The sequence below is a fragment of the Erythranthe guttata genome, chromosome 6 (assembly GCF_056151865.1).
Source record: "Erythranthe guttata isolate IM_541 chromosome 6, IM_541, whole genome shotgun sequence".
NCBI classification, from domain to species: domain Eukaryota; kingdom Viridiplantae; phylum Streptophyta; class Magnoliopsida; order Lamiales; family Phrymaceae; genus Erythranthe; species Erythranthe guttata.
In genome coordinates, this window is record NC_142538.1 from 17,674,529 (window position 1) to 17,701,753 (window position 27,225).

Genomic DNA, 27,225 nt, shown 5'->3' on the forward strand with positions numbered 1-27,225 from the left:
ACAAATTTTATCGTATCTTCTTATTTATTTATTTGAGTGAATGAAACTAAAAGAGTGATAACTATTCCCAACAGCTCCCTTTCTCTCTCTTGTTTCTCTCTCTAAACCTTTTTCCCCCTTTTTGCACCGTCAGGAAGCCGAATTGCCTTCCGCCGACTCTCCCCTCTCTTCGATTTTCCCTTAAATCTGGTTTATGAGGTAATTAAATCCTGCCGCGTAATCCTTTCTGCAGTTCTTGTGCTGTAATTCGGTCGCTATCTTGTGATATTGTTTTGATTTATTCCGGTTTTTCTTTTCTTTTCAATACCTAGATCTGCCTTCGTTTTTTTTTTTTTCGTTTTTTTTGGGTATTTGATTGGTAATTGGGGTATTTTTTAGGGGTTAACTAGTAGCTATTAGGCTTGGTAATTTAATCTTGCTCTGTTTTCAATTGCTTCTTGGTACGTTGATATTGCAAAAAGGGTTTCTTTTTTAACTTTCTGGCAATTGTGTACTCTTTCGGGAGTTGAATCTGTTATTAGGGTTTCAGTTGGGGGCACTGTTTTCTTTGATTTTGATATAGCGTGATTAAAATATGACTTTTTTTTTTTTTTTGGTTTTTGCAGCTCGAAGGAGAAGCCCACTCTCGGGTAAGTTTATTGATAACTTCCGAAATTTTTGTAATTATTCAAGTTCTTGATGTGTACTTTATTGAGATTTTTTTTTTTGATTTTTTTTAAGGTCAAGTTCTTTCCAGATATTGAAAAATGTTTTCTTCTTTCCGTTATTCTATAGAAAAAATCATATTAAAAAACAAAGAGAAGTTGATATTTTGGAGTAGTTGTCTGGCCCTGAAGTTGATATTCTCTTACATGAATGGATTTCATTGATTATCTTGTTTCTCAGTTTCACAAGTTGATATATAATAATTTTGCTACAGTGGCACGCGGATTAAGACCCGCAAACGGAATATTGCTGCTCCTCTTGACCCTGCAGCATTTTCGGATGCAGTGGTCCAGATTTATTTGGATAATGCTGGTGATCTGGTACTTTTCTTTTTTGTATTGTTGTTTTTAAGGATCTATTTGTGATTGCGAATTTATGGGAAAACGTGTGTCAACGAGAGCCATTATACCCTAGAATGTTATAGTGATATTTACTGTCTGTTTTTCAGGAACTTGTCGCTAAGAGCATTGAATCTTCAGACCTTAATTTCTCTAGATACGGCGACACATTCTTCGAGGTTAGTTTCATGATTTTTTAATTTGTGGCATGTAATTTTGACAACGCTGAAATTAGCAGTGTAATTATTTGATGTGTGCCATATTTAGTTCTCTTGTATGGGAAGTCCATATTTTTTAATATTTTGCCGTTCTTGTTGTGCCTGTTGAATAAGCCTGCCATAGAATCTGAAGTCGATGTTTTGGCATGGATGGGTTGAAATATTCTTGATTTTCTGTTGTAAAATGCAGTGTATTATTATGAAAAGACTCTGAAAGGAAATGCCTATTCTTTCCGTAAAACAACTAACTGTAGATGTCCACTTTTCAGTTCCAACTTAAAGCTACAATATATTTTTATTTAACGGGTGTACTTCAGTGTTGAAAATGAATATCATTTTGAGCTTGGTATGGGTTATCTTATTTCCTTATAGTCTTTATTACCTCAGCTTCTGCCAGCTGAGATTTTATTTCATAAATAAATATAGGTAGTCTTCAGAGGTGCACGTACACAACCAGGAACATTTAAACTTGATGAGGGGGAGCACCATCCGTATGCTATAATTGACTGTGAGCCTAAGCGTGAAGTCATATTGCCATCTGTTATATACATACAGAAGATCTTGAGGAGGAAGCCTTTCCTTATAAAGAATCTTGAGAATGTTATGCAAAGATTCTTACAGTCTTTGGAACTTTTCGAAGACGATGAAAGGAAGAAGCTTGCCATTTTCACTGCACTTGCCTTCTCTCAGAAGTTGTCCGGACTCCCACCCGAGACTGTTTTCCAGCCACTGCTCAAAGATAACCTTGTGGCCAAAGGATTAGTTCTTTCGTTTATCACTGATTTCTTCAAGGAATATTTGGTTGATAATAGCCTTGATGACCTGATTTCAATACTGAAGAGGGGTAAAATAGAGGACAATCTTCTCGACTTTTTCCCATCTGCAAAACGAACCCCGGAAGTTGTGTCTGAACATTTCACGTAAGTTTTACGGATACTGATGGTTAAATGGATAATATGTTTATTATTTTTTGAACTAGGAAGCTTTTTTTATTTTTTTATTATCATATGTTGTTCTATTACAGGATGATCCTAAGATCTATTATTGTTTTTCGGTTCCTTATGGACTGGAAATGTGTGTTATTGGGTGCCACACACACACACACATTGAAATTCTAACACTGGATTAGGGATATGGTAGGCTGATACTAGAAAGCAGGTCTGGTACCTGGAATACCTATGAAAAATCAGTAACAATCCGTCTGAAAATATTGGAATTATCTGATGATACAACTTGGGTTTTGGTTTCATACTTGAGCATTAAATATTGTCGAAAGAGTTCACATTTTGCTGAGCTTTTTGGGAGTGTTTGCGCTATTATGATTAGTTGAGAGCTTTGCAAGAAAGAGAATGTATATGGTGGCCCCTTGAGATTGTATCTGAACTAATTTAGAATGTTATACTAGCCAGTACCCAGTCATTATTATTATTATTATTGGTCTTATATAAATAATTTTTTGTTTTATTACTCCAAAACATATTGCATCCATATCCAATCACAAGGTTATCATTATTGTGCAGTTAAATATCTCTGTAGCTGGTTGGATTATATGAAGCTAATTGTTCTTATTGAATAGAAAATTGAAGTTGGTATATGAAGCTGGTTGGAAACTATTGGTTGTGAAGTCTTTTTGAATATATATACATACAACTTTCCGTGAATATGTATGATTTCTGAGGGTGTCCAGTCCATTTATGTTCTGACATTGCTAAAGATTAACAATCCAGTAGTTTCCTATTGGAGAACATACATTCTGTCGTTATTTTTCCCTAACACTTGTATGATTTTTTGTCTCGCAGCAAGGAAGGACTTCTAATATTGGTCGAGTACAATGAAAAGAAGTTATTCGATGTGAAGCTTAAGGAAATGAAATCTGCACTAACAACCCAGCTAGCAGAGGAAGTCGACATATCTGACATCATAGAAACTGTCAAACAACATGTGAAAGATGCTAAATTCCCAGACATTGAGGTTGTGCGAATCCTATGGGATGTCATGATGGATGCTGTGCAATGGTCGGCAAAGAATCAGCAGCAGAATGCTAATTCAGCTTTGCGTCAGGTAAGGGCCTAATTGTCCAATTTGCTTGATATGTATGGAATCATATTCTGATCAACGACTCATTAGAAGAGCTCTTACATGTATATCTATTGTTTTCTTTTAGGTAAAAACGTGGGCACCTCTGCTGAATACCTTCTGTACGACTGGAAAGCTGGAGCTGGAACTTATGTACAAAGTTCAGATACAGTGTTATGATGATGCTAAAATGATGAAGTTGTTCCCTGAAATAATAAGGTCACTTTACGACCAAGATGTTCTTGCGGAAGATACTATTCTTCACTGGTTTCATAAAGGGACAAACCCTAAGGGCAGGTATGCATATGCTATGCTGCACTACTTTTTAACTAAACACATGTCTATCTTTTTTTATTTAATTGCAGTTGCTCCCCATCCTCGTTCTTTTTTTTTTTCTTTCTGAGATTAATAAAATCAATAATTTTCCATGTGAAAATGTACATGCAAGAACTTTCTTTATGCTCTTCTTGCATGGATTTGAAGGACATGCTGAAATTATCTCTTCTTAAAGCTGTACATTTATACTGTATACTGTTTGTTGACAGGCAATCGTTCGTGAAGGCATTGGAGCCTTTTGTAAAATGGCTGGAAGAGGCAGAGGAAGAAGAATAAGTTGCTGTGGCTGCGCTGTGATTTCTTCTGCCATTCCTTCAATCGCTTTTTTCGTTTTTTAATGAGATAATGAACTAGAAAGATCAGTAGACTTGTTTTATGATTTGTCATGGATGTTGTTATCGATAACTCCCTTATAAGACTTATCTCTCTCTCTCTCTCTCTCTCTCTCTCTCTCTCTCTCTCTCTCTCTCTCTCTCTCTCTCTGTGTGTGTGTGTGTGTGTGTGTGTGAGTGAGAACCAGACATAGGGTGATTATGTGCTTTTGATGGCTTAACTTTGGACTAACCATTATAGACTTGGTTTTCTCTGAAGATATTCTTGTAGCAATAATAAATAGGTGAAAGTTGATAAACTGATTAAAGGAAAGGGAACAACGACATAAGGATCATGTGTTAGTAGTGTTAATTAAACAACCAGAAGAATCAATTATTCTTCGGATAAACTATCAGAACCCCTGAACTAGTGTGCAGAGTGTGTGTTTATGTGTGTCAAAAGTGTCTCACAGTGTGTATATGTGTGGAATTCTTGTAAGTGCGAAAGTTGATTATAATGGATTTTGAACTGCGCAAATTAAGATATTGAAAGCTGAGTATAATGGATTTTGAACTGAGCAAATTTGAGATATTGAAAGCCGAGTATAATGGATTTTGGACAAAGCAAATTGAGATATTAAACCAGATTCAACCACACGAGTTGCGACGACATTCAACCACACGAGTTGCGACGACATTCAACCATCTAAGTCGAGATATTCAATAAGTCAAGATATTAATTAAACTACATAAGTTCATTTAAAGATGCAATGTATCCAATTCAGGTTGGTCCGGCCGATCCATTTTGGATCCATTCTTGTGCTGATTCTGGATACGTTTTATTTTTTTTAAATCCGACCCGAACGAGACCGGGTCCAATTTGAGCAAATGATATTAAAAAAGCGCCGATCCATTTTGGATCCATTCTTGTGCTGATTCTGGATACGTTTTTCTTTAAAATCCAATCCACATGGACCCGAACCAGACCGGGTCCAATTTGAGCAAATGATATTAAAAAAGAAAAAGAAAAAGTATACAAGTGCATAACTATGAGCTTTTTATTAAGTTACTGATACATTAAAACTCAAGACAAAGCCAATAGAAAACAAGAACATACTCATGAGCAAATCCCTAAACAACTTCATATGATAAAACTTTATTGAGTCCCCAAATATTTTAAAAGATCCAAACATTAACTTTCTAAGTCAATTTGTGAATAGTCTTCATATCAGCTGCTTCTTCGAGAGTACCTTTCTCGACGTGGTCCCACCATTTGAACAAGAAGTTATCGACAACTAATCTGAACCATGGTGAGAGCTTTATACCTTCCTCACCTGCATCTGCTTTTCTCAATAGTTCTTTCAGCTGTTGTTGGTTTACGTATTTCACATCCACTACTTCGTCTGGATTTGGGTGCACGCTTACATCACGGATTATGAAGAGGAGATAATCCACTGCGTATAGCAAGATAATTTACTCATAAAATATTGCGTATGTATCAAGAAAACTGATAAATATGCAAGGATTTTAAGGAAAAAAATACGTGACACAACTACGGATGGAAATGGGAATGAAATTTCCGAATTATTTCAACTCTGATCCGGATATTTCCGATTTTGGAGCAATGTTTTTTCATTCCAATTTTTCTGAATTTCTTTGGAAGGGAATTGGTATACATATCAGGTTTCGATTTCCCATCCAATTTAAATTTCCGCAAATATTTCTGAAAATTCCGATTTTTTTTTTTCAACGTAAATGACGCTTGTAAGTTAGTTATAATATCGATACTATTATTTATCTTATATTATAGGCGACTAAATTTGGGAATTTCGGAAAATGGAATGACAAAACTTATTCCAAAATCGGATTTTTTTTCCGATTTACACCCCTAAACACAACTAAAATACGCAAAAATCAGAGAAATAAATTAATTAATGCATCATTGAAAACAAAAGGTAGTTCATGAAAACCAGAGGGAGTAGTAACTTACATTCATGCTCTCCCCATTTTCCATCTGACGGTGCTTTGTAGAGAATACGGCCCAGAGGAGTAAACTGATCGACTGGGACATCTTCAGCAGGAATGCCCAGTTCATCAAAAAGCTTCCTCTGTGCAGCATTTCTCGCCCCTTGACATAAAAAAAAAATTGACATGAAAACAGGGTCAAAATAAAATATTGCCGTGCAGGCAAAAAAATAATCGAAATATGAATACATGGTAAAATAAATACCAAGAGCTTTTTCTTCGATAAGCTCAGAGTCTCGGTACAGTGGATGACTGCAGCAGGTGTTTGTCCACACAAGAGGAAAGGTCACCTTAGTTGCCGAACGTTGCTGCATAGCAGAATAAAGAATACATGATTAAATAATAAGCATCAAATTTTGTTTTAGAATAAATATGTCAATTTTTTTTTAAAATGCTACATTTCGAAGGATTTTAACATGCCCGAAAACCCAAAAACCCGAAACTCGTAGTCTCTAAGCAAGAATAAGCTATTTGCAGCCAATTGGAATTTGGAACAGAAAAAACAGACAATCAAGTAACACATACATACCTGAAGCAATAACTCGTATTTAGAATTAAAGAGGAAGACACTGAAAGCTCTATGCAACAAATTTTCAGACTCGATCTTTTCCATAAGATGACCTGCGTGTAAGATAGAGATCTGTTGGATCAAGATTATTACATTACAAAAAAACCAAATTCATTGCACCATTACTAGATATAGATTCCGATAAATTATATTCGAAGTTTCAAAGAGCCAATAATCGACCATAACTGACAGCAAACTATTAGTGGATCTTTTACACGAAAGTTGAATCACTTCTAAGAGAGATGCACGAACCCACCCCCTCGATTTTCATGATCGAACAAAGTACGATAAAATAAGTGTCGAACTTACAATTGTATTTGCTATCGTGTCCAACAACACGATCGTTCTCATCAACCAATATGCATCTGCAGAGTTTTAAAAAAAAAATAAAAAAAAATTCAAATAAATAAATAAGAACACCATAAGAATGACAACATCAAATCACAGAAAACTCTTCCTTAAAGGCACAAATTCAATAAACCGACAACAAACTAACAAATCAAGTTTCAATTAAAAAAAAAAATTAATAAAAAATCCCAGATCATCACAATCGCATCGATTAAAGAAAAAAGGAAAAGAGAACAAACTCGTCTTCAAACATGAGGCGCCTCTGAACAGCGTCCATGGCGGAATCAGCGGCGGCGTCGCCCATAGTTGACGGAGGAGCTGTGGAGGTGGAATATGAGGAGAGGCGGAGGGTTCTTCTGAGTGCGGAGGGTGTGGAGGTGAAAATTGATCTAGGTTTAAGAAATAGGGGTTTTAATGGGAACGCAGACGAAGAAAAAGCTGATGCAGAATTCGCCGCCGCAGCCAACCAATTTTGAAATCCGACGCCGGTCAATAATCCCATTATTTTATTTTATTTATTTATTCATCATTGCTGCCATTTTTCTCTACTTCAAAGCAACTCTTTTGACTCTCTAATCGGACTGTGTGCGCGTGCGCGCGTGTGTGTCAGTATATATATATATATATATATATATATATATATATATATATATATATATATATATTTTATCTGGTAGATCCGAGTAACAGGGATGACAAAGTCGAATATGATTTAATATATATATATATATTTTTTTTCAATTGAAACCCTAATGCAATTATGGCTAAATATATCGAATTAGGTTACTCGATGTGTTAATATAACGAACAAAATTTGAACACATATTTTCATTTATCAGAATTCGAACTTGAGCTCTGAGTAAAGGAAAATAATAATAAAGTACTTACAGATAAAAATCAAACGCTCGATTTGTGTTCTGCTCGATTGGAATTCGTTCGACTGAACGATTCGATTGCTTATCAAATCAAACTCTAGAAAATTAATAATAAGCTCGATAAATATTCGAATAAGTTCGAATAGTCCATTCATTTGACTCGACTCCTTTATTTTCAATAGACAATATTGGACAAAGTATTTGGTATGCCTAATCTTTCTTTAAATAAATTTAGGTTTCATTGATATTCAAACTCACTATATATTAATAAAATTGGGACCAATTACATTCAATTAATTTAGCACAATATTAGTTTGGTGAAATTTTTTAACACCGTCCTTGAGTTGGGATGGAAAATATATTATTTAAATGAGATTATTAATTTATTGAGTATTACTATTAATTTGTTGAGATTCTACTGTAAAATTAAATTTAGATATTCAAAAAAAGGAAAATTAATAATAAGAATTTTTTTTGAAGTTCGATAAAAGGAGGATAACAAATTTCATACGGAAAAAAATGCACATGATATATGTGACATGAAATTAGGGAATATTTATTGATAGTTGGTTCAACCTTTTCATTTATTTAGTTTAAAAAGTCTATTTAACTAATAACATGTGATAATCTCTATATTCATTTTAAAAAAAATAGCAATGAAGGGTCCCGTAACCAATCATACAGGTGTACTGGATAAACTTATACACTCGTAAAATAGCTTGCAAACCATACGAGAGACGTAAACTACACTAGACAAACATGTGTGACAAACTCGACATAGTGACCATTGATAAAAGGATTCGAACTTAGGTCAATCGACATAAGTTCACTTGTTCCAACCGTTCGACCATTTCTTGCGGGAAGTAAATATTCCATATATGAGCAATCGAGGTGATGAGTCAGTACTAAACATTGGCGGAACATAGAAGGGGCTAGGGGGGCTCTTGACCCCCCAAGATTAATTTTTTTTATAGGTATTTTGGCACTGTATTTTTTGAATATTACTTTTAGCCCCCTAAAGTTTTTGCAAATATGTATCTTAATCCTTAATTTTATTGTTTCTTCTCCATATATATATATATATATATATATATATATATATATATATCATATTTTATATAAAAATATAAAATAAAATGGTGAAAACCTGTATAATTTGAAATAAAATTTATGAATATTTACATATTTTTGAATTTTTTTATCAATAACGCTAAAAATTAATATGAGACGATGCCATGAATCCCCAAAATATTAAGTACGATACATTATTTAAATAATTTGAATTAACTTACTTTTTTTGTCATGCTTAAAATACGATAAAATTATTATATATATGACATTTTAATTAAAACATATCAATACAAACTTATTTTTGCAATGTCTTGTAAACCTAAAAAAAAATTGGGGCACTGTTCCAAACCCCGAAATTTTAGCTAGCCCCCCCCTACATTTTCATCCTAATAATTAGGGGATGCGATTATAGTTTAAACTAAATAAATTAATGAAAGTCCAATATTATGTGCTCTAGCCTATTTGAGTCCAATTAAATAAATTAAAAAGTCTAATGAAGAGCCAAATATCATGTTTACCTAATTATTACAAGTATAACTATTCTTTCGTCTTCATAATTTGTGGCAAGTGATTAGTATTTTTCGGTAATACGTACTTAAAAGTCCTACTTTTCGTTGTAATTTAGAGTCTGACTTGAGTGTCGTCGAAGAACCCGAAAACCAAATCTCGCACTAAAATGCTTACTTAGCTTATAACTTATGTAACATTCGTACATATATGCGCGGAGTAAATAATTTATTTTTGAGTAAATTACAATCACCTCCATAAGATAAAGTGTAGTTAAAAAAATATTTTTTTTAATTTTGAGAAATTACTTTCAGACTATGTGCAGTTTGTAAATTTCTCATTATCACCCTTTATTAAGGAGTGTTAATATAACAAATCTACAATTTTGAGGGGCGAACGTAATTATGATTTTTTATTTACTTATTATTATTATTATTATATATTTTTTTTAATAATAGTAATTAGGAATACCAAAGTCAAGGATGGCATGGGTGCTCATCCAACTTTGACTCAATAAAATTGAAATCAAAAGATCCAAAAGTCAAACCCATTGGTAGGCAGCTTAACATTTCTTAATTAAATTATGCCAAAATTTTATTTTCTCATTTTGAAATTAGAATATAGTATTTCCATTTTCATTCAAATATCAATCATTACTTGACTTCATTACTCATACAAATCCCTCATTGGATTTTATAAACGGATTAAATATAATTTTATTAATCTCCACTACCAACTAGCAAAATAGTTAATTAGTGAGAATTAAGTTCAATATGTTGTATTATATATAGTATTGAAATTGTAAAATCTAATAATAAATGAGATTTCTGAACAATATTTCAAATTTCAACTATAAAAGTAATTCAATATTATATGGGGGAATATGTCAAACACCCTCCATTGGGTTTTTTATTCTTGATAAATCCTTAATTAATTAATGGTATTTGAGATAAATTCATTGGACTTAAAAACCCATATATGTCCCCACTTATTAGTATAATTATTAAATTAAATATTACGGTAAATTAATACCAAATCCCTCCCAAAAATAAATCAATTCCAAATTAATCCTAAAATCACATTACAATATAATTCGCCTCTCTTCCCCCAAATCACGGGAGAAAACATAACCGTGTACCATATAAATAGTTTTTTCTGTGTTTAAATTAACTAGGTCTGATATCTTCGAATATAAAATATATTAATTAGCACGATTACCATTGAAATCAAACAACGGAATTGCGGTGCCTAATGTATATGTAATATCACTGTCTAATTCTTTTAATTTAAGATTATACCCTAGACTAATTTTAACATAATTAGAAGGAACCCTGTTTGCGTACACATCGAAAATCATTAAATTTATCGAAATTAACGTAAGAATTACTATAAAATAAGTATAATTCACATTAATATTAACATAATCCACTATGTAATTAGTGAAAACCACTATGTAATTAATAAATTACATTACAAAAATTCACTAAAAACCTATCAATTAACAAAACCACTATTAAATTAACGAAAACCACTCTGTAATTAACGAAAACCACTGTATAATTACAAATTCCTAGACTTGTTTGTTTATTAGTATGGGTTAAAAAAAATGAATCTTTACAAATATTCACCTCGAGTCGAGGCAGATAAATCATTTTGCTTCGACTTAGTAAATAACTCAAAATTGATTTATTATTATTATTATTAAGTAAATGTTTTTATAAAAAAATTATTAATATTTCCATTAACCATGGAATATTTTACATCTGGTTACGTCATCATCACAATGAACATTCACACGAAATAGCAGGATAATTCATTTTTTCTGCATCTTTGGCTTCTCATCAACTCTAAACAATTTACGAGTTTCTCCACGGTGGTCCTCGGCGACGGAAGACATACTATGTGCACTTCCACCGCAGCGGCCGCCGCTCCTCCACATGCAAATCCTCCTCCTTCCGTCGCCGGACCTGGAATATTTATAACCATTAAAATTTTTAATCTTTAATTATGGTTTCTGCAATTTCCTCCAATGGAGTCGCTGATTCTCCAAGCCCAATAATGGAGGAAGAATCATCAAAAAGAAAGAGATAGGCAAAGATAATACACATTACTTTGAAACGGTTTCTCTGTAATTAGGTGTAATCGTGGAATTATATGAGGATGTGTTGTTACGATATAATAGGAAAAGATATTATAAATCTTTTCTAATTTTTTTTTTATTTCCAATCCTAAAATATACGTTACTTTTAAGTTAAGGGTATAATAGTGATAATTTATTATTTTTTATTATTTAATGCTGAAATGGATTTATCTCAAAAAGTTCTAAAAAAATTGGGCCTATTGTAATTAGACTTGTGTAATGGGGGGCTTTTACAAATAATCCCATATTATATAGTAAGACGCCAATTAAAATAATTTAAACTTAAAAAGTAAAAAATATTAAAGAGTTAATACTATTTTGACGCCTATACATTACCCGTTTTTGCACTTAGCCCCCTCAACAAAACATATTTACACAGATACACACAAAACTAATTATTTTAACTCACTTCACCACTTACGGCTGATTTTTCAGGCGAAACTTGGCCTCCGGCGAGCACGTGAATTGCACGCGCCCAGTGTAAGGGTTTGCTCTCATCTCAAATTGCACTTTTCTATCGGTATGAATTTTAATCTATGAGTTCATCTCTGAAATCAGCTACCCATCGTTTGCCCCAATTTTCCGTCGCCATTTTCACTGCCCCAATTCGTCGCTCAAACCCTAGAAATTGTTCAACCTCGTCATCTGCTCTTCAAACCCTAATCAGCAGCAGCATCGAAAAACCTGTGCGGCACAACCCATTTTACGAATTTCTCCCCGAAACCCAGAATCCGAACAACGTTGTCACGCTCGTCTGCTCATCTCTCAAGCAAAAAGACCGCGTCTTTTGGGACTATCTCCAAGAGCAAGGGCTATTTCGTCATTTCACCAGCCATGAATTGTCGAGGATACTGCTCAGATGCCAGTCCGATTCATCCGCAATTCTCAGTTTCTTTAATTGGGCCAGGAATGACTTGAATATCGAACCGGATGCGCGCAGTTTGTGCGTTATGGTTCACATTTTGGTGTGGTCCAAAAATTACAAGCAAGCAATGAAAATCCTGTTAGAATTGGTGCAGCTGAATGAAAATGGAAATGGAAATGGTTCGGAAATGGTGAATGTGTACGACAGCCTGCAAATGTGCACAAATGAATGTAATTGGGACCCTGTTGTGTTTGATATGCTCATCAAGGCTTATCTCCGAAAGGGAATGGTTAAAGAGAGTTTTCGAGCTTTTGAAGAAACGGTGAAGCTTGGATTCCTACCGAGTATTTTTACTGTTAACTGTCTTCTGAATGGGCTGTCGAAGATGGATTATGTAGAAAAATGTTGGGAGATTTACGAAGAGATGCGGCGGATCGAGTTGCATCCAAACACGTGCACGTTTAACATATTGACTCACATCTCGTGTAAAGAACTGGATGTGGATAAAGTGAATGAGTTCTTGGAGAGAATGGAGGAAGAAGGATTTGAGCCGGATATCGTAACTTATAACATGCTTATCGATAGTTACTGCAAGAAATCGAAGTTGAAGGATGCGGTTTATTTGTATAATATCATGTGTAAGAGGGGTGTGGTTCCCGATCTGTTAACACACACGTCTTTGATTAACGGTCTCTGTAAGAGTGGTAGTATGAGGGAGGCTCACCGGTTCTTCCATGTGATGGTCCACAGAGGATTAAAACCCGACGCTGTTTCTTACAATACTCTAATACACGGATATTGCAAAGAGGGGATGATGAAAGAGGCAAAATACGTCTTGTTCGACATGATCGGTAATGGGGTTTTCCCCGATGATTTCACTTGTTGGCAGCTTTTAAAAGGATATCAAAAACTGAATAGGATGATATCTGTAATGAATCTGGTTCTGGAACTCACACGCTTCGGTGTTATGATTTCCCGAGATATATATTGCTACTTGATACTTGCTTTGTGCAAGGATAATAGGCCATTTGCAGCAAAGTCCCTTTTGGATCAGATGTCGCAAAATGGTTATTTGCCGAGTGATGAAGTGTGTAATGAGTTGATCGATTCTCTTTGTCGAGGCAAATTTTTGAAGGACGCGTTGGAATTGAAACTTGATATGGTATCGAAGGATTTGAAGCCTAATTTGAGTGCGTATCGAGCCATTATTGGAGGTTTGTGTGGATTAAGCAGAAGCATGGAGGCTTTGTTATTAATGAAAGAGATGGTTAAATCTGGTTTGCCTCTCGAGATTGATGTTTGTAGAGCTTTGATGAATGGGCTTTGCAACGAGAGGAATATTGTTGCGGCCGAATCACTTTTGAGTTTATACGCGAAAGAATTTCAAATATTTGATGCAGAATGTTATAATGCAGCTGTTAGGGTACTCTCTGAGGAAGGCGACCCCTCTCGGTTGATGGAATTCCAAAAAAAGATGGCGAGATTAGGGTTTGCACCGAATAGCCTTACATGCAAATATGTAATTGACGGAATGTGGAAAGCTGTGGGAATGCAGAGACGCGGGCTACTGGCAGAATGATCTCGTATCTCTTTTTTCAACTTCTTTTTATTTTAATTTTTTCATGAAAATTTGCATCAAATATGCTGACCACATTTGCATTCCCTAGCTTTGAGTTTCTTGTTTATAGAAATTTCCCGTTATTAAGTACATGCTTCGTATAATTAGATCAACGAATCAACCCATACGAAACTTCTGTTATGTATACTAATAACTACGTGAAATCTTACCAAACTCCATATTTGGAATGGAAAAAAAAACTATGTATAAAGGGTTGTGTAAGAATAAAAAAAATAGTTTTACAATCGTTCTCGTTATTATCCTTGTTCTTGAAAGATTATAGATGCTTATGTAGCTGATTTCTTCGCATCCCCGTCTTCTAACATAAAGTAGAAACTGCATAGCTCTATAGTTGATTTTTAGGTGCATGAGATTTACCGTCACATTCAGCTATTTGCTTCTTTGACAGTTTGATAAAACGATTCTTTATTTAATTGGAATGACGTTATAATTTCTCCCAAAGTTGAACGAAAAATGTCACTTTTGCTTGATTTAAAATTCTTATTCCAACCACAAATAAACATTTAAATTTAATTTCATGGGACCCTCATATAACTTTTAATGTTTTTATACATTTAGATTTCCAGCATGCCGTCTGCCCCTTTGTTATAGTTTCTTCATTTGGTTTGAAGCAAACTCCTGAAACTGGGTTTATCAGCATATGTTGTCATGGCTAGCTCGACAGGTGTCAGTGGAACCGAAGGAAGATTCTTCGTCTCTGGCTCGTCAAAATTATTCCATCCCTTTGAGAGGATTGAGCTAGCACAACCATCCAGACCTATGTGAGTCACATGCTTCACATTTGTAGGAAATCCAATCTCCATCCTTGTTTCTGTTTCTTCTAACTCGTCTTTGTACGCTGTAAACATATATATGTATATGTTTATTTATGTCTCTCGGTATATATCTATACACACACAGACAAGTGTGTGTGTGTGTGAACTCGTGCACGCAAGAAACGCTTACCGAATGAGGTAGAGAAGTTCTTGATATTCTTGAAGAGCTTTTGGAAAATTGGAAGTGGCAATAGGCTTGAAGGGCTCTTCGAGTTTTCACCCGATAAACTTTCTTCTTCATTTTCATCATCATATTCTTCTTCTTGCTCCATTTCCCCGTCACGAGTTCCTTCACAGAGAGAAACCGAAAAGTAAGTCCTCAAAAAAGAAAAAAAGAAAAAAAAAAAGAATTCAAGATTTTGTATGAAAAGATAGTGGCAAATACTTGTGGGGGTTGGTTTGATAACTGCAATGCTCGATTCCGCGGTGCAACCTGCAGTGAAGGGAAGTAGTACAAATCTTTCCATTCGATCCCTCATCTTCGTGTGTGTATGTGTGTAGTGTGTGTGTGAGAGAGAGAGAGAGGAGAGATGAGGATGGTTTGGGAGAATGGGATTGTCTTAATATATTCTTCTAGACACTTGCTTTGTTTCTAAGTTATAAGAAATTAAGAATCACAATTGTGTATCTATAGTAAACATGAAAATCTAAGTATGCAACACACTCTACTTTGGGTTTTGATTATTGAATTGAATGCAGATAAAATCTTATCTTTTGTCACATGAAATGGTGGGGCTTTTCTTTCACTTGCCTCTCTTACAGAAGAAGTCAAGTCTCTTACCAAATCACCACATTATCTAATCTCTAGTTTTTTCCTTGTCTTAAAATCTCTTTTTCTCTCTCTTCTTTTTGTACCAAGAATACACACTTCTGTTGGATTCCACCAATGTATGACTACATTGCAAGCAAACTTCAGACACTTACAATTGCAAGAAGCCATCTATAAATTGCCACTTATTTTTGTGTGTAAATAATAAATATTGTTAAAAAAAGATAAACAAAAATCCATGGGGTTCGATCTTCCTTTACCCAAAAAGGAAATACATCCAATTAAAATCATAAATTGTAAGTACTCTTTTAACTATTTGTCTACATTTTATATCCCAACTCCAACTGGGTTTGAATTGAGTCTAAACAGAACATAGAAGTGCCAAAACTCGGGACAATAATCGACATTGCAAGGTACCTTGCAATCTTAATAAACAATGGATTCTGATACTGTCCACAAAAAAACAAGTATGAAAAATGCTTTCAATCTATACTGCTCCATATATAGTCAGCTGGAGAATCTAAAGTCGATTGGATACACACACACACTGAGATGTGAAATTATAGAGTTAATCTACCCAAAAATATAAAATGATCACATTGGGGGATAAAAGTACGAAGAAACGGAAAATCCGAGGAAAAGCAACCCTCCGACAGTTGCGACTGTACGCTGTGAGATCTTCGATGCCAGCATACTTCCGCCAATAACTGCCACAGATGTACAAACGGTGTGTCCTATTATAGCTCCTACAGCTACTCCAACAGCATTTTTGTGTGTTGCTAACTGTGAAAGAAAACGAAAAATAAAAATAAAAAATCATTTCAAGAAAAACAAAAAAGTTCGACGTATTCCAAACATTTGAGCATAGTTAAGTCAAAAATCTAAAAAATACTTCAGATATAGCCTCACATTCATAATCCTCTTTTTGTTCGCTGTTATGAACTTATCAGATATAATCGGGCTCCAAACATTTAGACTAATAGAGCTTGTCATCTCCATGGAAAGTCAGATAATTGTTGACCTAACCCGAAAACTAATTAAAGTCCTATGAAATTCCAAACAACCTCTGTTAGGGGTAGACGTGTGATTACTGGTTTGCTTAACACATCATCGGGTTTTTAATGGCTAAATTAACTTTAACATATCCTACATGAACAGCATTTTTATGCTATTTACCAAGAGGTAAAAACTTATAAATAAAATTAGATAGTCAACAACCACAGCAATAGTCCAGATTGCTTGAACTGTGAAAACCATATAATTACAACAAATAAATAATCTTACAGCAATTGTAGCTATCTGGCTGCGGTCTCCCCACTCTGCTAAAAATGTCAAGATAAATGACTGCACACACATAACATTGCAGGGAAAAATTATTAGTGATTGCACTTAAGTCTCCAAATGGTCTAAAGAAACAGTACAAAAAGAAAGAGAGACACAATAATTGGGACTGCACGAGTACGACAATTTTTTGTACTTCATTATACTCGAAGAATTAACAGTTAAATGACAAAAAGAGTAGGCATTTACTAATATGCTTCATATACAAAAGAGCGAGCTATACCTCTAAGTAGATTGGTGTACAAAATCTAGAAAAGAAACGTCTGAATTTTGTTTTCCCCTGTCCAGCTTCAAGTTTCTCTTCTACCTGTAACATTCACAGAGTCTGAAACCATGTATAACAGTATGTAATGCAAAAGGGAATTGAGCATAGTACGGTAGTGGCGTATATCACCTTCAAAGAATGATGTAAATATTTTCAGGTGATAGATAGTGTGTCTGTTTACGGGCTCATATTTTGTTTCAGCATAACTATCATAGATTCATCACAAAAGTTTTAAAAGCCAAATCACTGTGAAGCACAGCTAAAATCAGGGAGTGGTATGCAGGTGTGAACTAATTCATCAGTTGCGCAATTCAAAACAATAAAATAGTACATAAACAACTATACAAATATAAATATCTAAAATATCACCCCAGGAGTCAAATTGATAACGCCTTTCTTGCACTAAAGAAGGCTAAAGCAGGAAAGAGCTTTAGTTCCAGAAGAAAAGAAGGAATGCTAAAAAATGCAAATCAAATTTCACAGTGAGACGTACTTCTTCTATTTCTTTCTTCTGAGAAGCCTTTGAATCTGATTTCCATGCAATGTAAAGTAGTCGGAGCCCAAAAAAGGCATAGAGAACTGCAAGAGAATATTCACTTCAGATTTATAAACACATGTTTAACTACCATATTTCTATGCCAAAGACTAGCCAGAAAGAGGTATTTAATTCATAACTTGTGTTAGAGAATAGAAACAAATACCTGTAGCTGCGCTATTTGTGTGCTTCCTTGAAATCAAATTCGGCACGATCCTCCCAAGACCGGTCGAAAGTATCTGGAATGATGAGTAAGGAATATACAAATTAGTATCATTAATCAAAAAGTAGTTTCAAGGTGAAATTTGAGTGCATAGGTGTAAGTACATGAGATGCATACTCTACGGAAGGAAACTTAGAGAAAACAACAAATACTAAAATCAAGAGAACATGAAAGGATATCGACTTACTGTCATCACAAACAAGGCACTGAGAGCACCTGATAGAACAATTGACTTAGGATGACGCATTGCCATGAGAGCCGCTATTATGAAAGTTTCATCTCCAATCTAGCAGCCAAAACCATCATTACAATACAAACTAATCATTAAATCAAATACAAAGGAATGACAAAGAAACCAACAAAATAGACAATTCTTCCATAAGCAAAAGTTGATTTTGGAAGTACATTACACTCCAAAATTCATTAGTAATACAACTTTGTTGACTGAGTCATCTTTTCTAATAATGAACATAGTAGAGTACAACACGTTCATCAAAATCCAAGCAGCAGAGCATACTGACATCATTCGATAGACGATATCTAAATAAGATAGCAATATAGCATATGAAGGATTTGCTTACCTCACTGACAAGTATCATGGATAAACTTGCAAAGAAAGCATCGAAGACTCCAAGACCAGAGTCCAGATCAACAAGAAGGTTAACAGAATCTAGATCGTTCTCTTCTTTGACAACACCACTTTTAATTTTGTCCACAAGTATCTGTCCACCACAATTCATGCAAATATCATCAGAATTCAACATTAACCTCATATTTACGATATCTACAATTCAAAACACGTCATTCCACAACCAAAACATGTGAACCAGAGGGAACCATTCGTTAGCAAGTACATTCACATAATTCATTTGTTTAACAAAACCATTGAACATTTTCAACTGTCCTGTTTTCTTATTTTTTAAGTGTGACCGAAAATAGCCTGGAAAGTGGTGTCTGGTTAAAAAAATTACGCGTGAATAAACGAGCACACATACATGGTCCAATCGCATTACCTGCATTCATCCGATGAAAGTCCAATGCACCAAAAAAAAAGAGAGAAAGATAAATGAATGCAAAAGGAGTATCCTTCAAAAAAGTTAACTTGCTTTATAGAACTATTAACACTGCTGCTATATCGCAACGCCACACAACACGACTTCATCTTCACGATGGGAATGCCAAACAAGAAGGCAGTGATTATACTTACTTTACCACGGCGGCCCAGATCCTTGATTGCAGAATTTGACTCGTACCTTTCATTTTCCTAATCATCGTGCAAATTTAGTTAGATCACCCAGGTCATCAAAATCAATTGCAAGTGCTAAAAATGTAAGTTCAAAAAAAAAAAAAAAAAAAAAGGAAAAACAGTACCTGCGCGGAAATTTGAGGGAGCGAGGAAAATTGGAAGAGCAGAAATACGAAGAAGAAATAGATACAAAACGATTTCCTCAACGAGAAATCCCCCATTTTTGACTGGTTTTGCTGTTCTTCTGGATTCAATTGTTCGTGAACGACCTCCAATTTTCAGAGGTAAATATGTTTGGAGATTTTCGATGAATGTAATTTAGGTAAGAAGTAAAGGGGATCTGGATCCGGAAATTGGAATTAGGGATTTGGGAATTTGGGATCTCGGAGGGGAGAGATTCCTGGTTTCCCCAATTTCAGCGGTAAGTCTCCCAAAGAAAATTGCTTACGTTTGTCAACTATTATTTATATCACTCATTTAAATTATCAAATTTATTAATCACACTTTGACACACAAGACTGAAAAAAATTAATAATTAAAAATTATTTATTAGAAAATCGAGCTGCTCGGCTCGATTTGTATTCAACTCAATTAAAACTCGTTCGAGTTTGAGTTAATCGTTTATTTGATGAAAAGAGTTGAAACAAACATGCTTTCGGCTCGACTAACCAGACACAATAATTTATTTTAGGGTAATGTACGGCCACTCCTTGGTGTAAAGTTAAATTACGAAAGAATTCCTCTTGTTTGGGTAATTACTAATTACAAGCACCCTTAACTATGAATTTTCTTACGCGTTCATCCATATGGTGTAAAATTCAACTGAATCTTCTAGATTCTGTGGAACGCTCTCTAGTTTGTATTTGTGCAAAAATGCAGTACTCGATGCACCACAATCTGATATTTACAAGCCGATAGACACATTTTTATAATCGTTTTGTTTCAAAATGTGAAGCTCAAATGGGGTAAAACGGGTACAAACTGAAGAATATTTTATAATTTGAAATATTGCACTAAATTTGACACCGCAATGGTGGACATATAAGAAGATTCATAATTGAGTGTGGTTGTAATTACCCAGAGACGATGGGACTTTTTCATAATTTGACATTACCCCATGGGGTTTGGCAGTAATTTACCCTTTTATTATTGTGTATGTTCAATCATATATATTTATATGATATTATAATTGAAAATATATATTCATATATATTACAAACATTTATATGTATAAACGTGGCTAACTTTATTTATAAAAGAAAGAAACGCTCGGCAGTCGTAAACATCCTAATGATGTTGCTGTAATGATTTATTTTTAATATATTTTTTTACTATAATTTTCAACAATTATCAATCTCCTATTTTTCATCAATATATCTCAAATCTTAAGAGATAAAGATAGAAATTCGATTTGTTAAATATTAATCTATATATTTTGATTATAAATCTTAATATGCAATATTTAAAAAAACTATTATTATATATAATATGAGTAATGCTACATTATTAAATTTTACTATGTACTATATTTTCTATTATCCTAGTTGTATTTAAAATTTAAATTAACATAATATTCCACCCAATTATTTCACTCTTGAGTTTAAAATTTGATAAATTCCATGTTTTACCCTAAATAAAATTACTTAAAGGCTACACAATGTTTCTCTCTCCCAAATAGACTACAGATACGCCGTCGTATCAAAGGAATTATATAGTAAATAAAAAAATTCCCAAACCTTAAAACCCTCACTCCGATCGGTAAGTTGCTTCACTTTCTGTTTCCTCCACCACCACCACCGCCGTGAAAACGTTTTTTGCCCTTCGTTTTTTTCCTTTTCCGGCAACTATATACATATATATGTTCGCGTGCAGATAAGCAGATTAGGTTTTTTTTTTCTTTTCAATCGGGGCTAAAAATAAATGGCGGAAGAAGGAGAGAAGCAGGGGATTGAGCAGCAGCTAGAGCACGCCGTGTGCTCCCGCCTTCAGCATTTCAAAGACCAAGCCGAGTAATTAGCCATTAATTTTGTTGCGATACGTATATGTATATGTATATGTATATATGCAGCCATTTCAATTATTTGTTTAATTTTTTTATTTTTTTTTGTGGATGATTTGTTTCAAACGGCAGTTCGTTGACGTTGGAATCTGTGAGGAGGCTGCTGGAGAAGGATTTAGGCCTCGAGAAATTTGCACTGGACGCACACAAGAGATTCATTCGGCATTACTTGGAAAAGGTTAATTACTACTTCCTCCATATTTTGCTGTACTTGCTGAAATTGATATGCTCAGAGGAGTGCCTGTAATTTTTAAGAAAAATATTCATGTGACGTTTCTTAATACACGTGTCCTTAAACGACCATTAATTTGAAACGGAAGGAATACCATCAACGGATATCGATAATAAATTGCAGAAATCCTGTTTAAGTCTTAAAGGAATGCCTATGAATTGATTAAAACGCACAGGTTTTGTAGGAGTAAGTATTTGTTTCATTTTACTCTCGCTCGTATTTTATTACCTTGCTATATGTTTTTTTTGGCGGCGTTAATTGTTAATTAGGTGGAAATATAGAAAGAATATATGGAAAATAACGGATTTTCGTATATCTGAGTCTGAGACAACTTTTATCTCAAGCAAAACAGCCCAAGAAATAACAATCATGAGATTTTTTCATGAATGAAATTAGAATTAGGCACTCCAACGTCGTTCCGGCCCTAAAAATTCCATTTTTGCCGGTTTAGGGAAGTTTAAAAAACATAATATCAATTCATAGAAAATTCAGATTATGATTCTGTATATACGGATATTCCTAAAATCACGAGTTCTATTAGAGTCGGACTTTAAGTCGTTTTATTTTCTCCATATTTAGTAATTTTTCGTATTTTCCTAGTTTCGTTAGGTTTTCCAGTTTTAGGAATTTGATACTTTTCAACATTAATAGTTAGGATTTCATAACTTTCAGCATCAATACAATTTTCAGTGGATCCCGAGTTTCTTTTGCTAGATAGAATTAATTTGTGGAAATGAATTATTTCACGCGTCTATTGTTGCGTCCTAAAATCATTTCGATATGGGTTGTGTGCATCTGCTTTGTTACGCCATAAATCATATCACTGTGTATTGTATGCTTATGCTTTATTAAATGCTTACATGAATAAAAGCATTTGATCAAATCTAATGTCTTAAAAATTTCCCAAACTATTACTTATTTATTCTTTCTTAAACTTTTGTATCTTAAAGAGAAAAAAGACTCATTCTATGCTAACGTAAGATTTTCACGGTTAGCTGTTAAGCTTCAAGTGATGGAATTACATATGAACTGTCCTTCTAATGTAGCAGTCACACCTTGACCTCTGCGATGAATAATCTTAAGTGATATATGGGATAGGATACAGGGGCAAAAAGGCCACTAATCCATCAAACTTAACTCGACAATCCTTTCATTGTAAAGACGTGATAGTATTTATGTACCATTACACATGGAAACTTTTATCTCATTTTACCGGATGGTGCAGGTTAGTGTCCAGTATAATAATTTCTGGATTATTTTGTGAAAGGTTGTAATTTTGAATCCTAAACCAGAGGAAGTTGTTGAAATTTTTGTGGGTAGCAATCTCTATAATGACTGGTTTCAGGCCAACAAATGAAGATCATTAGCTTGTAACAGTCAAAGTTGGGGATGAGTAGTTGTCTGCTTTATAGTAGTCGTAACTGTTAATTGTTTTAATTTGTTAAATCCAACAACTATATTGACCACTATAAATGTTCTGTTCCAAATTCCAGAAAATGGAGGATGCTGATGATTGCAAACCTGAAACCGAGAAAGAAAACGAAAATGAAAAAGATGTGCATTTAAGTAAAGAAGATGCAACAATATTGCCTAAACAGAATGAGTCAAACAATGATTTGAAAAAATCTAGCACCGGAGATGAGGAAATGATGGAAGACTCCCCTATAATGGGTGTGTTAACCCCCAAATCTGAAATTGGCGCTCAAGGTCCTTTGAGCGAGAGCAGAATTGAGAAGGCCATCTTGGAAAGAGCTGATCATTTTCTAGCTAATTCTGAGTATGTATTTCAATTTTCTGTACTGATTTTCATCAATTGTCATTTCTTGAAGTTTTTCCTTCACTGAAAGGAAGATCATAACAAAGCAAAACATGTTTATTGCTTTACTTTCCAGGAACCTAACTCTGGCTGGAGTTCGCCGACTTCTAGAAGAGGATCTTGGACTTGACAAAAATGACCTCGACCCTTTTAAGAAATTCATAAGTCAACAAATAGATCAGGTAAGAACTATATTATGTACAATCTGAGTTCTCAAATTGACAACTTGCTGACTTTATCACTTTATTGCTATATAGGTATTAAATCCACCAAAAGCAACAAAATCTGTGAAAAATGTTAAGAAGAAAACTTCTGAGAGCTTAAAAAGTAAAAAAGTGAAAACCGTCAGCAGTGAAGAAGGATCTGAATCTTTACCTAGTGAAAGTGATGAGATGGAAGATAAAGTGAAATCGAAAAAAGAATCTGCTTCTAGAAAAAACAGTAAGAAGTTGGAACAGCCTAAGAAACGGAAGAGTGATCTTGATGTGTCTGCCAAGAAACCTAGTAAGCTTCAAAAGAGGCAGAAAGAGGAAGATAACGATTCTAAAGAGGAAGATAATAATTCTGGTGAGGATGGTAGTCTATCTGAAGATGGTCAATCTCAATCATCCGTCGAAAAACTTGAAAAACCAGCACAGGTCGGTGATTTACAGTTCATTACTCCTATTTCATTAAGCAACGCATGCCTATAAATGTATGCTATGTATATATCTCTTAACAATAGCATTTTGACTGACAGAGAAAAGAAAAACCAGTTCCTGCATATGGGAAAAAGGTGGAGAACCTGAAATCAATAATCAAAGCTTGTGGAATGAGGTATATACACCTGTTTGGCTTTTTATTTTTTTTCCTTTCTAACTTGGTATTTATCCTTTGTCGAGTGCTACCAACATGTTAATGATGTCAAGTTATCTGGTCTTAATGGGCAGTATTCCTCCTGTAATTTACAAGAAAGCTAAGCAAGTACCAGACAACAAACGAGAAGCTGTTATAATTCAGGAGCTAGAAGGGATTCTCTTAAGAGAAGGGCTATCCAAAAATCCTAGTGAGAAAGGTAATAATTGGTTTGTGCATGACAACCATTTATATTCAAATGACTGTATAAAGAACATCCTTTTTTTCTGCCTCACTGTAAGCACTCTGTTAATTGATTTTCAGAAAATTTTCTTATATTTGGTACTCTGCTAGCAAATTCATGTCTAAACGAAATTTCCCTCCTCTCTATTAGTTCTATAATATTAAAATGGATATTACTGGTATTGCAAAGATGGTCTAGCGGCTCAGTTTCTGGCTTAGTTTCCTCCCTGTCGAATGTGTGAATATGAAAATGAATGTTTGAGCTATTTCTTTCAGAAATCAAAGATTGTAAAAAGAGAAAGGAAACAGCTAGAGAACTCGAAGGCATTGACATGAGCAACATAATATCCAGTTCACGAAGAAGATCAACTTTTAGCTTTGGGGCTCCTGCAAAACCTGAAGCTCGTGCTAAAAAAGACACTGTTGATTCAAAAGAGAGTAAAAAAAAAGTAAAAAAGGAAAAGGACAAAGATAGTGACAACGAAGAGGCGACAAAGAATGCAGAGGAGGAGAATGCTGACAAGGCAGAGGAAGAGGAGAAGAAGGCGGAGAAGGAGAGCGAAGGGGAGGTGGAAGAAGTACAAGAAGAAGAGGAGGAGGAAGAAGAGGAAGAGGAAGAGGAAGAGGATGAAGACGACGATGATAGTGATGAATTCAACGCAGGTAAACTATTTTCTCATTTTCCCACATAATAGCTGACCTTAAGAAAAAATATGTATATAAACTAATTTCACTCTTGACTTAAAAAAAAGTCCTTATAAAATGGTCTATCACACACTCATAGGATTTGAACCCCCGACGTTTCCCCACATTGAGGAAGCTGATACCACTAGGCTAAAGCCTTAATGCTAATTCTACTATTGACACTTTGCAATGCCTAATTGCCGCCGTTTTTTCTTCTGAATTCCTTTTTCAACATCTAATATATGTGTTGCTCCCTGAGACTAGCATACCATTCATAAAGTTACAGTAAATTAACAGCATAAATTTGGAGTTATAAAATTGAATATTTTGTTTCCTTCTCGATAAAGATAGATATCAAACATGACTCATTTTTTTATTTGTTTATTTTATTTAATGTGATATTCTTCTTTTTTTTCCTTGCAGACGACGATGAAGAGAGTGATTAACTAATGTGTAGTGCGCTTGAAGATGACTGTAACTATTCTTTAAAGTTGTGTACAATTTACAGAGAAGTCGCCGTGTACGTTTCTGTATCTTTAGTTTTAAGTTGGGCGTAGTTATATTTTTAAGTGGAGTGAACTTACAACCCTCTCTCTACGAGAGTGTACTTATCTAGATTTACTTTAGTGCGACTCCAGTGAACCAAGTCAATGCTTCTTATAATAGCGTGAGTTTCTCTTTCTCAATTTATCTTTGTGATTTTTTTGTAAGGATAATAATCTCATGTATTTATCTGTGGTAGTCAGTGAAGTTTTTAGATAATTGGACAATGTGTTTATGCTGAATAATTTCGTTTCACTTGATCATCTCGTCATTCTTGGTATATTTCTCGTTTTGTTTGCATGTTAATTCGATGATAATATTCGAGCTTAGGTGATATAAATAAGTTGATTTTTACGATAGAGTTCGATTCATTTAGAGGGCCTCTATGAATTCTACCCCTAGTAAATATCTACGAGCAGAGGCTCGATGAACTACTTAGCTTTGGAGCTCGAGCTCGAGCAAAATTGATTTTGTTTTAGGAATTTGAAGTATTATTACGTAATTTGATGCTTGAATTTTCAGAAAATTCGAGTTTTTATTGAGCAGGTTCACGAGCTCGTGAGATCGTTCGACACTCCAACTGATTTATACCCCTCGATAAAAGCGAACACGAAAAATGAAACGTTCACTTTTTTCGTGGGTGGAATTTAGCAGAATTTTGCTATGTGAGAAAGGGAAAAAAGGGATAAGTAAGAATTTGTTCCAGGATAATAATAAAAGGGTTTCTGGATTATTGAAAGAGATCTCCATTTCATAAAAGTTGGGAGAGGTATCTTCCTTCAAGTTCAGTTCTACACTCATTTTCTATGGTCATAATTTGTCCACACTCCATTTTTATTTCAGGGTAACCAAATAAAAATTAACCCCATTTGAATTTGGGTATATGTGGACCCGAACATAAGTACAATTAAAACTCGATAAATTAATACAGTCGAGAATCGGGACTAGTAAAATTCTATTAATTTAGCGAAATATGCTGGCAAGGAAAATATTGGACTTTGCTGATTGAAAAGAGCATCATGCATTCAGAAGTTCAAATGACCCGAATCCGTATCGTCTTGCTAAAGCTTTTTAGATCAAAAAAAAATATTTACAAGGAAGAAACTAATTTTCACTTAACGTAGCACGGAAACTTCAACTTCTCAACGTTTCCGCGTTTCGCAAATTTTCAAATATTTTTGTTGTATCTCAAATTATTTACACGATTTAATGATCAGTTGCAAATTAATAGCTGATAGTAAGTTTATTTTCAATATATTTGTATAAAAATAAATAAAACGAATTCATATATAAATAAAAACTTACTTCCTCTGTTCCACAATAACTGTCTCTTTTTAAGAATATTTGTGTTCCATATTATCTGTAACTTTAGATTTCCAATACTGCATTAAATGCATTCTTCCTGTTTTAACCTTATTAATGAAACTCTATTCATTAAATTTCTCTTATAAATCATTAAATATTAAAGGTTGTTTTAGTCATTTTTATATGATTTTTCTAAAATCAAGATATATTTATTGAGTTTTTTAATCTTTGTGAAAAGTGAAAAATGACAATTATTTAGGAACTGAGGGAGTATATATGTTTGTATAGAATAT

At 34.2% G+C, this 27,225-nt stretch overlaps 6 protein-coding genes across 7 annotated transcripts; 3 read left to right on the top strand and 3 right to left on the bottom strand.

Annotated features, from left to right (window-relative positions):
• The first annotated feature begins 14 nt into the window (after positions 1-14).
• On the top strand, positions 15-4,095 carry LOC105955608 (uncharacterized). Its single transcript, XM_012979365.2, has 8 exons — positions 15-198; positions 606-629; positions 920-1,025; positions 1,154-1,222; positions 1,688-2,181; positions 3,061-3,322; positions 3,426-3,634; positions 3,883-4,095. The coding sequence occupies exons 1-8, from the start codon at positions 194-196 to the stop codon at positions 3,947-3,949; spliced, it is 1,236 nt and encodes a 411-aa protein (XP_012834819.2). The 5' UTR covers positions 15-193; the 3' UTR covers positions 3,950-4,095.
• A 929-nt stretch (positions 4,096-5,024) lies between these two features.
• Positions 5,025-7,892, bottom strand: LOC105955607 (isopentenyl-diphosphate Delta-isomerase I). Its single transcript, XM_012979364.2, has 6 exons — positions 7,165-7,892; positions 6,887-6,942; positions 6,539-6,630; positions 6,215-6,317; positions 5,975-6,112; positions 5,025-5,438 (listed from the first exon to the last, which is right to left on the bottom strand). The coding sequence occupies exons 1-6, from the start codon at positions 7,425-7,427 to the stop codon at positions 5,185-5,187; spliced, it is 906 nt and encodes a 301-aa protein (XP_012834818.2). The 5' UTR covers positions 7,428-7,892; the 3' UTR covers positions 5,025-5,184.
• Positions 7,893-11,877: 3,985 nt separating this feature from the next.
• Positions 11,878-14,903, top strand: LOC105955604 (Pentatricopeptide repeat (PPR) superfamily protein). The gene is made up of 2 exons (XM_012979361.2): positions 11,878-13,966; positions 14,581-14,903. The coding sequence occupies exon 1, from the start codon at positions 12,055-12,057 to the stop codon at positions 13,960-13,962; it is 1,908 nt and encodes a 635-aa protein (XP_012834815.2). The 5' UTR covers positions 11,878-12,054; the 3' UTR covers positions 13,963-13,966; positions 14,581-14,903.
• Positions 14,465-15,376, bottom strand: LOC105955606 (CRIB domain-containing protein RIC4). Its single transcript, XM_088820054.1, has 2 exons — positions 14,968-15,376; positions 14,465-14,860 (listed from the first exon to the last, which is right to left on the bottom strand). The coding sequence occupies exons 1-2, from the start codon at positions 15,314-15,316 to the stop codon at positions 14,619-14,621; spliced, it is 591 nt and encodes a 196-aa protein (XP_088676180.1). The 5' UTR covers positions 15,317-15,376; the 3' UTR covers positions 14,465-14,618.
• A 627-nt stretch (positions 15,377-16,003) lies between these two features.
• On the bottom strand, positions 16,004-19,718 carry LOC105955605 (GDT1-like protein 4). The gene is made up of 9 exons (XM_012979362.2): positions 19,342-19,718; positions 19,178-19,234; positions 18,552-18,692; positions 18,158-18,256; positions 17,914-17,986; positions 17,706-17,791; positions 17,171-17,254; positions 16,891-16,950; positions 16,004-16,389 (listed from the first exon to the last, which is right to left on the bottom strand). Exons 1-9 carry the CDS (start codon positions 19,435-19,437, stop codon positions 16,201-16,203), a joined length of 885 nt encoding a protein of 294 aa, XP_012834816.1. The 5' UTR covers positions 19,438-19,718; the 3' UTR covers positions 16,004-16,200.
• Positions 19,719-20,921: 1,203 nt separating this feature from the next.
• LOC105955603 (DNA ligase) lies at positions 20,922-25,846 on the top strand. 2 transcript variants are annotated; one of them, XM_088820052.1, is made up of 10 exons: positions 20,922-20,974; positions 21,089-21,225; positions 21,348-21,453; positions 23,001-23,284; positions 23,400-23,505; positions 23,581-23,961; positions 24,063-24,139; positions 24,253-24,377; positions 24,677-25,063; positions 25,508-25,846. In XM_088820052.1, the coding sequence occupies exons 2-10, from the start codon at positions 21,137-21,139 to the stop codon at positions 25,528-25,530; spliced, it is 1,578 nt and encodes a 525-aa protein (XP_088676178.1). In that variant the 5' UTR covers positions 20,922-20,974; positions 21,089-21,136; the 3' UTR covers positions 25,531-25,846. The 2 variants fall into 2 exon arrangements, with proteins under 2 accessions (XP_088676178.1, XP_012834814.2); XM_012979360.2 differs by lacking the exon at positions 20,922-20,974 and having other exon boundaries at positions 20,989-21,225.
• The last annotated feature ends 1,379 nt before the right edge of the window (positions 25,847-27,225 follow it).

Excerpts from the sequence above, each read along its gene's own strand:
- LOC105955604 (XM_012979361.2), top strand. The coding sequence starts at position 12,055 with ATGAGTTCATCTCTGAAATCAGCTACCCATCGTTTGCCCCAATTTTCC.
- LOC105955608 (XM_012979365.2), top strand. Across the intron at positions 1,223-1,687 it reads ACGGCGACACATTCTTCGAG|GTAGTCTTCAGAGGTGCACG; the intron begins GTTAGTTTCATG and ends AAATAAATATAG. Across the intron at positions 2,182-3,060 it reads GTTGTGTCTGAACATTTCAC|CAAGGAAGGACTTCTAATAT; the intron begins GTAAGTTTTACG and ends TTTGTCTCGCAG.
- LOC105955607 (XM_012979364.2), bottom strand. The coding sequence starts at position 7,427 with ATGGGATTATTGACCGGCGTCGGATTTCAAAATTGGTTGGCTGCGGCG. Across the intron at positions 6,318-6,538 it reads AATACGAGTTATTGCTTCAG|CAACGTTCGGCAACTAAGGT; the intron begins GTATGTATGTGT and ends TCTGCTATGCAG. Across the intron at positions 5,439-5,974 it reads AAAATGGGGAGAGCATGAAT|TGGATTATCTCCTCTTCATA; the intron begins GTAAGTTACTAC and ends TGCTATACGCAG.
- LOC105955606 (XM_088820054.1), bottom strand. The coding sequence starts at position 15,316 with ATGAGGGATCGAATGGAAAGATTTGTACTACTTCCCTTCACTGCAGGT. Across the intron at positions 14,861-14,967 it reads GAACTTCTCTACCTCATTCG|CGTACAAAGACGAGTTAGAA; the intron begins GTAAGCGTTTCT and ends ATATGTTTACAG.
- LOC105955605 (XM_012979362.2), bottom strand. The coding sequence starts at position 19,437 with ATGGGGGATTTCTCGTTGAGGAAATCGTTTTGTATCTATTTCTTCTTC. Across the intron at positions 18,693-19,177 it reads ATCTGGGCCGCCGTGGTAAA|ATACTTGTGGACAAAATTAA; the intron begins GTAAGTATAATC and ends TGTGGTGGACAG. Across the intron at positions 17,987-18,157 it reads GTGCCTTGTTTGTGATGACA|ATACTTTCGACCGGTCTTGG; the intron begins GTAAGTCGATAT and ends TCATCATTCCAG.
- LOC105955603 (XM_088820052.1), top strand. The coding sequence starts at position 21,137 with ATGGCGGAAGAAGGAGAGAAGCAGGGGATTGAGCAGCAGCTAGAGCAC. Across the intron at positions 23,506-23,580 it reads TAAGTCAACAAATAGATCAG|GTATTAAATCCACCAAAAGC; the intron begins GTAAGAACTATA and ends ATTGCTATATAG. Across the intron at positions 24,140-24,252 it reads ATCAAAGCTTGTGGAATGAG|TATTCCTCCTGTAATTTACA; the intron begins GTATATACACCT and ends CTTAATGGGCAG.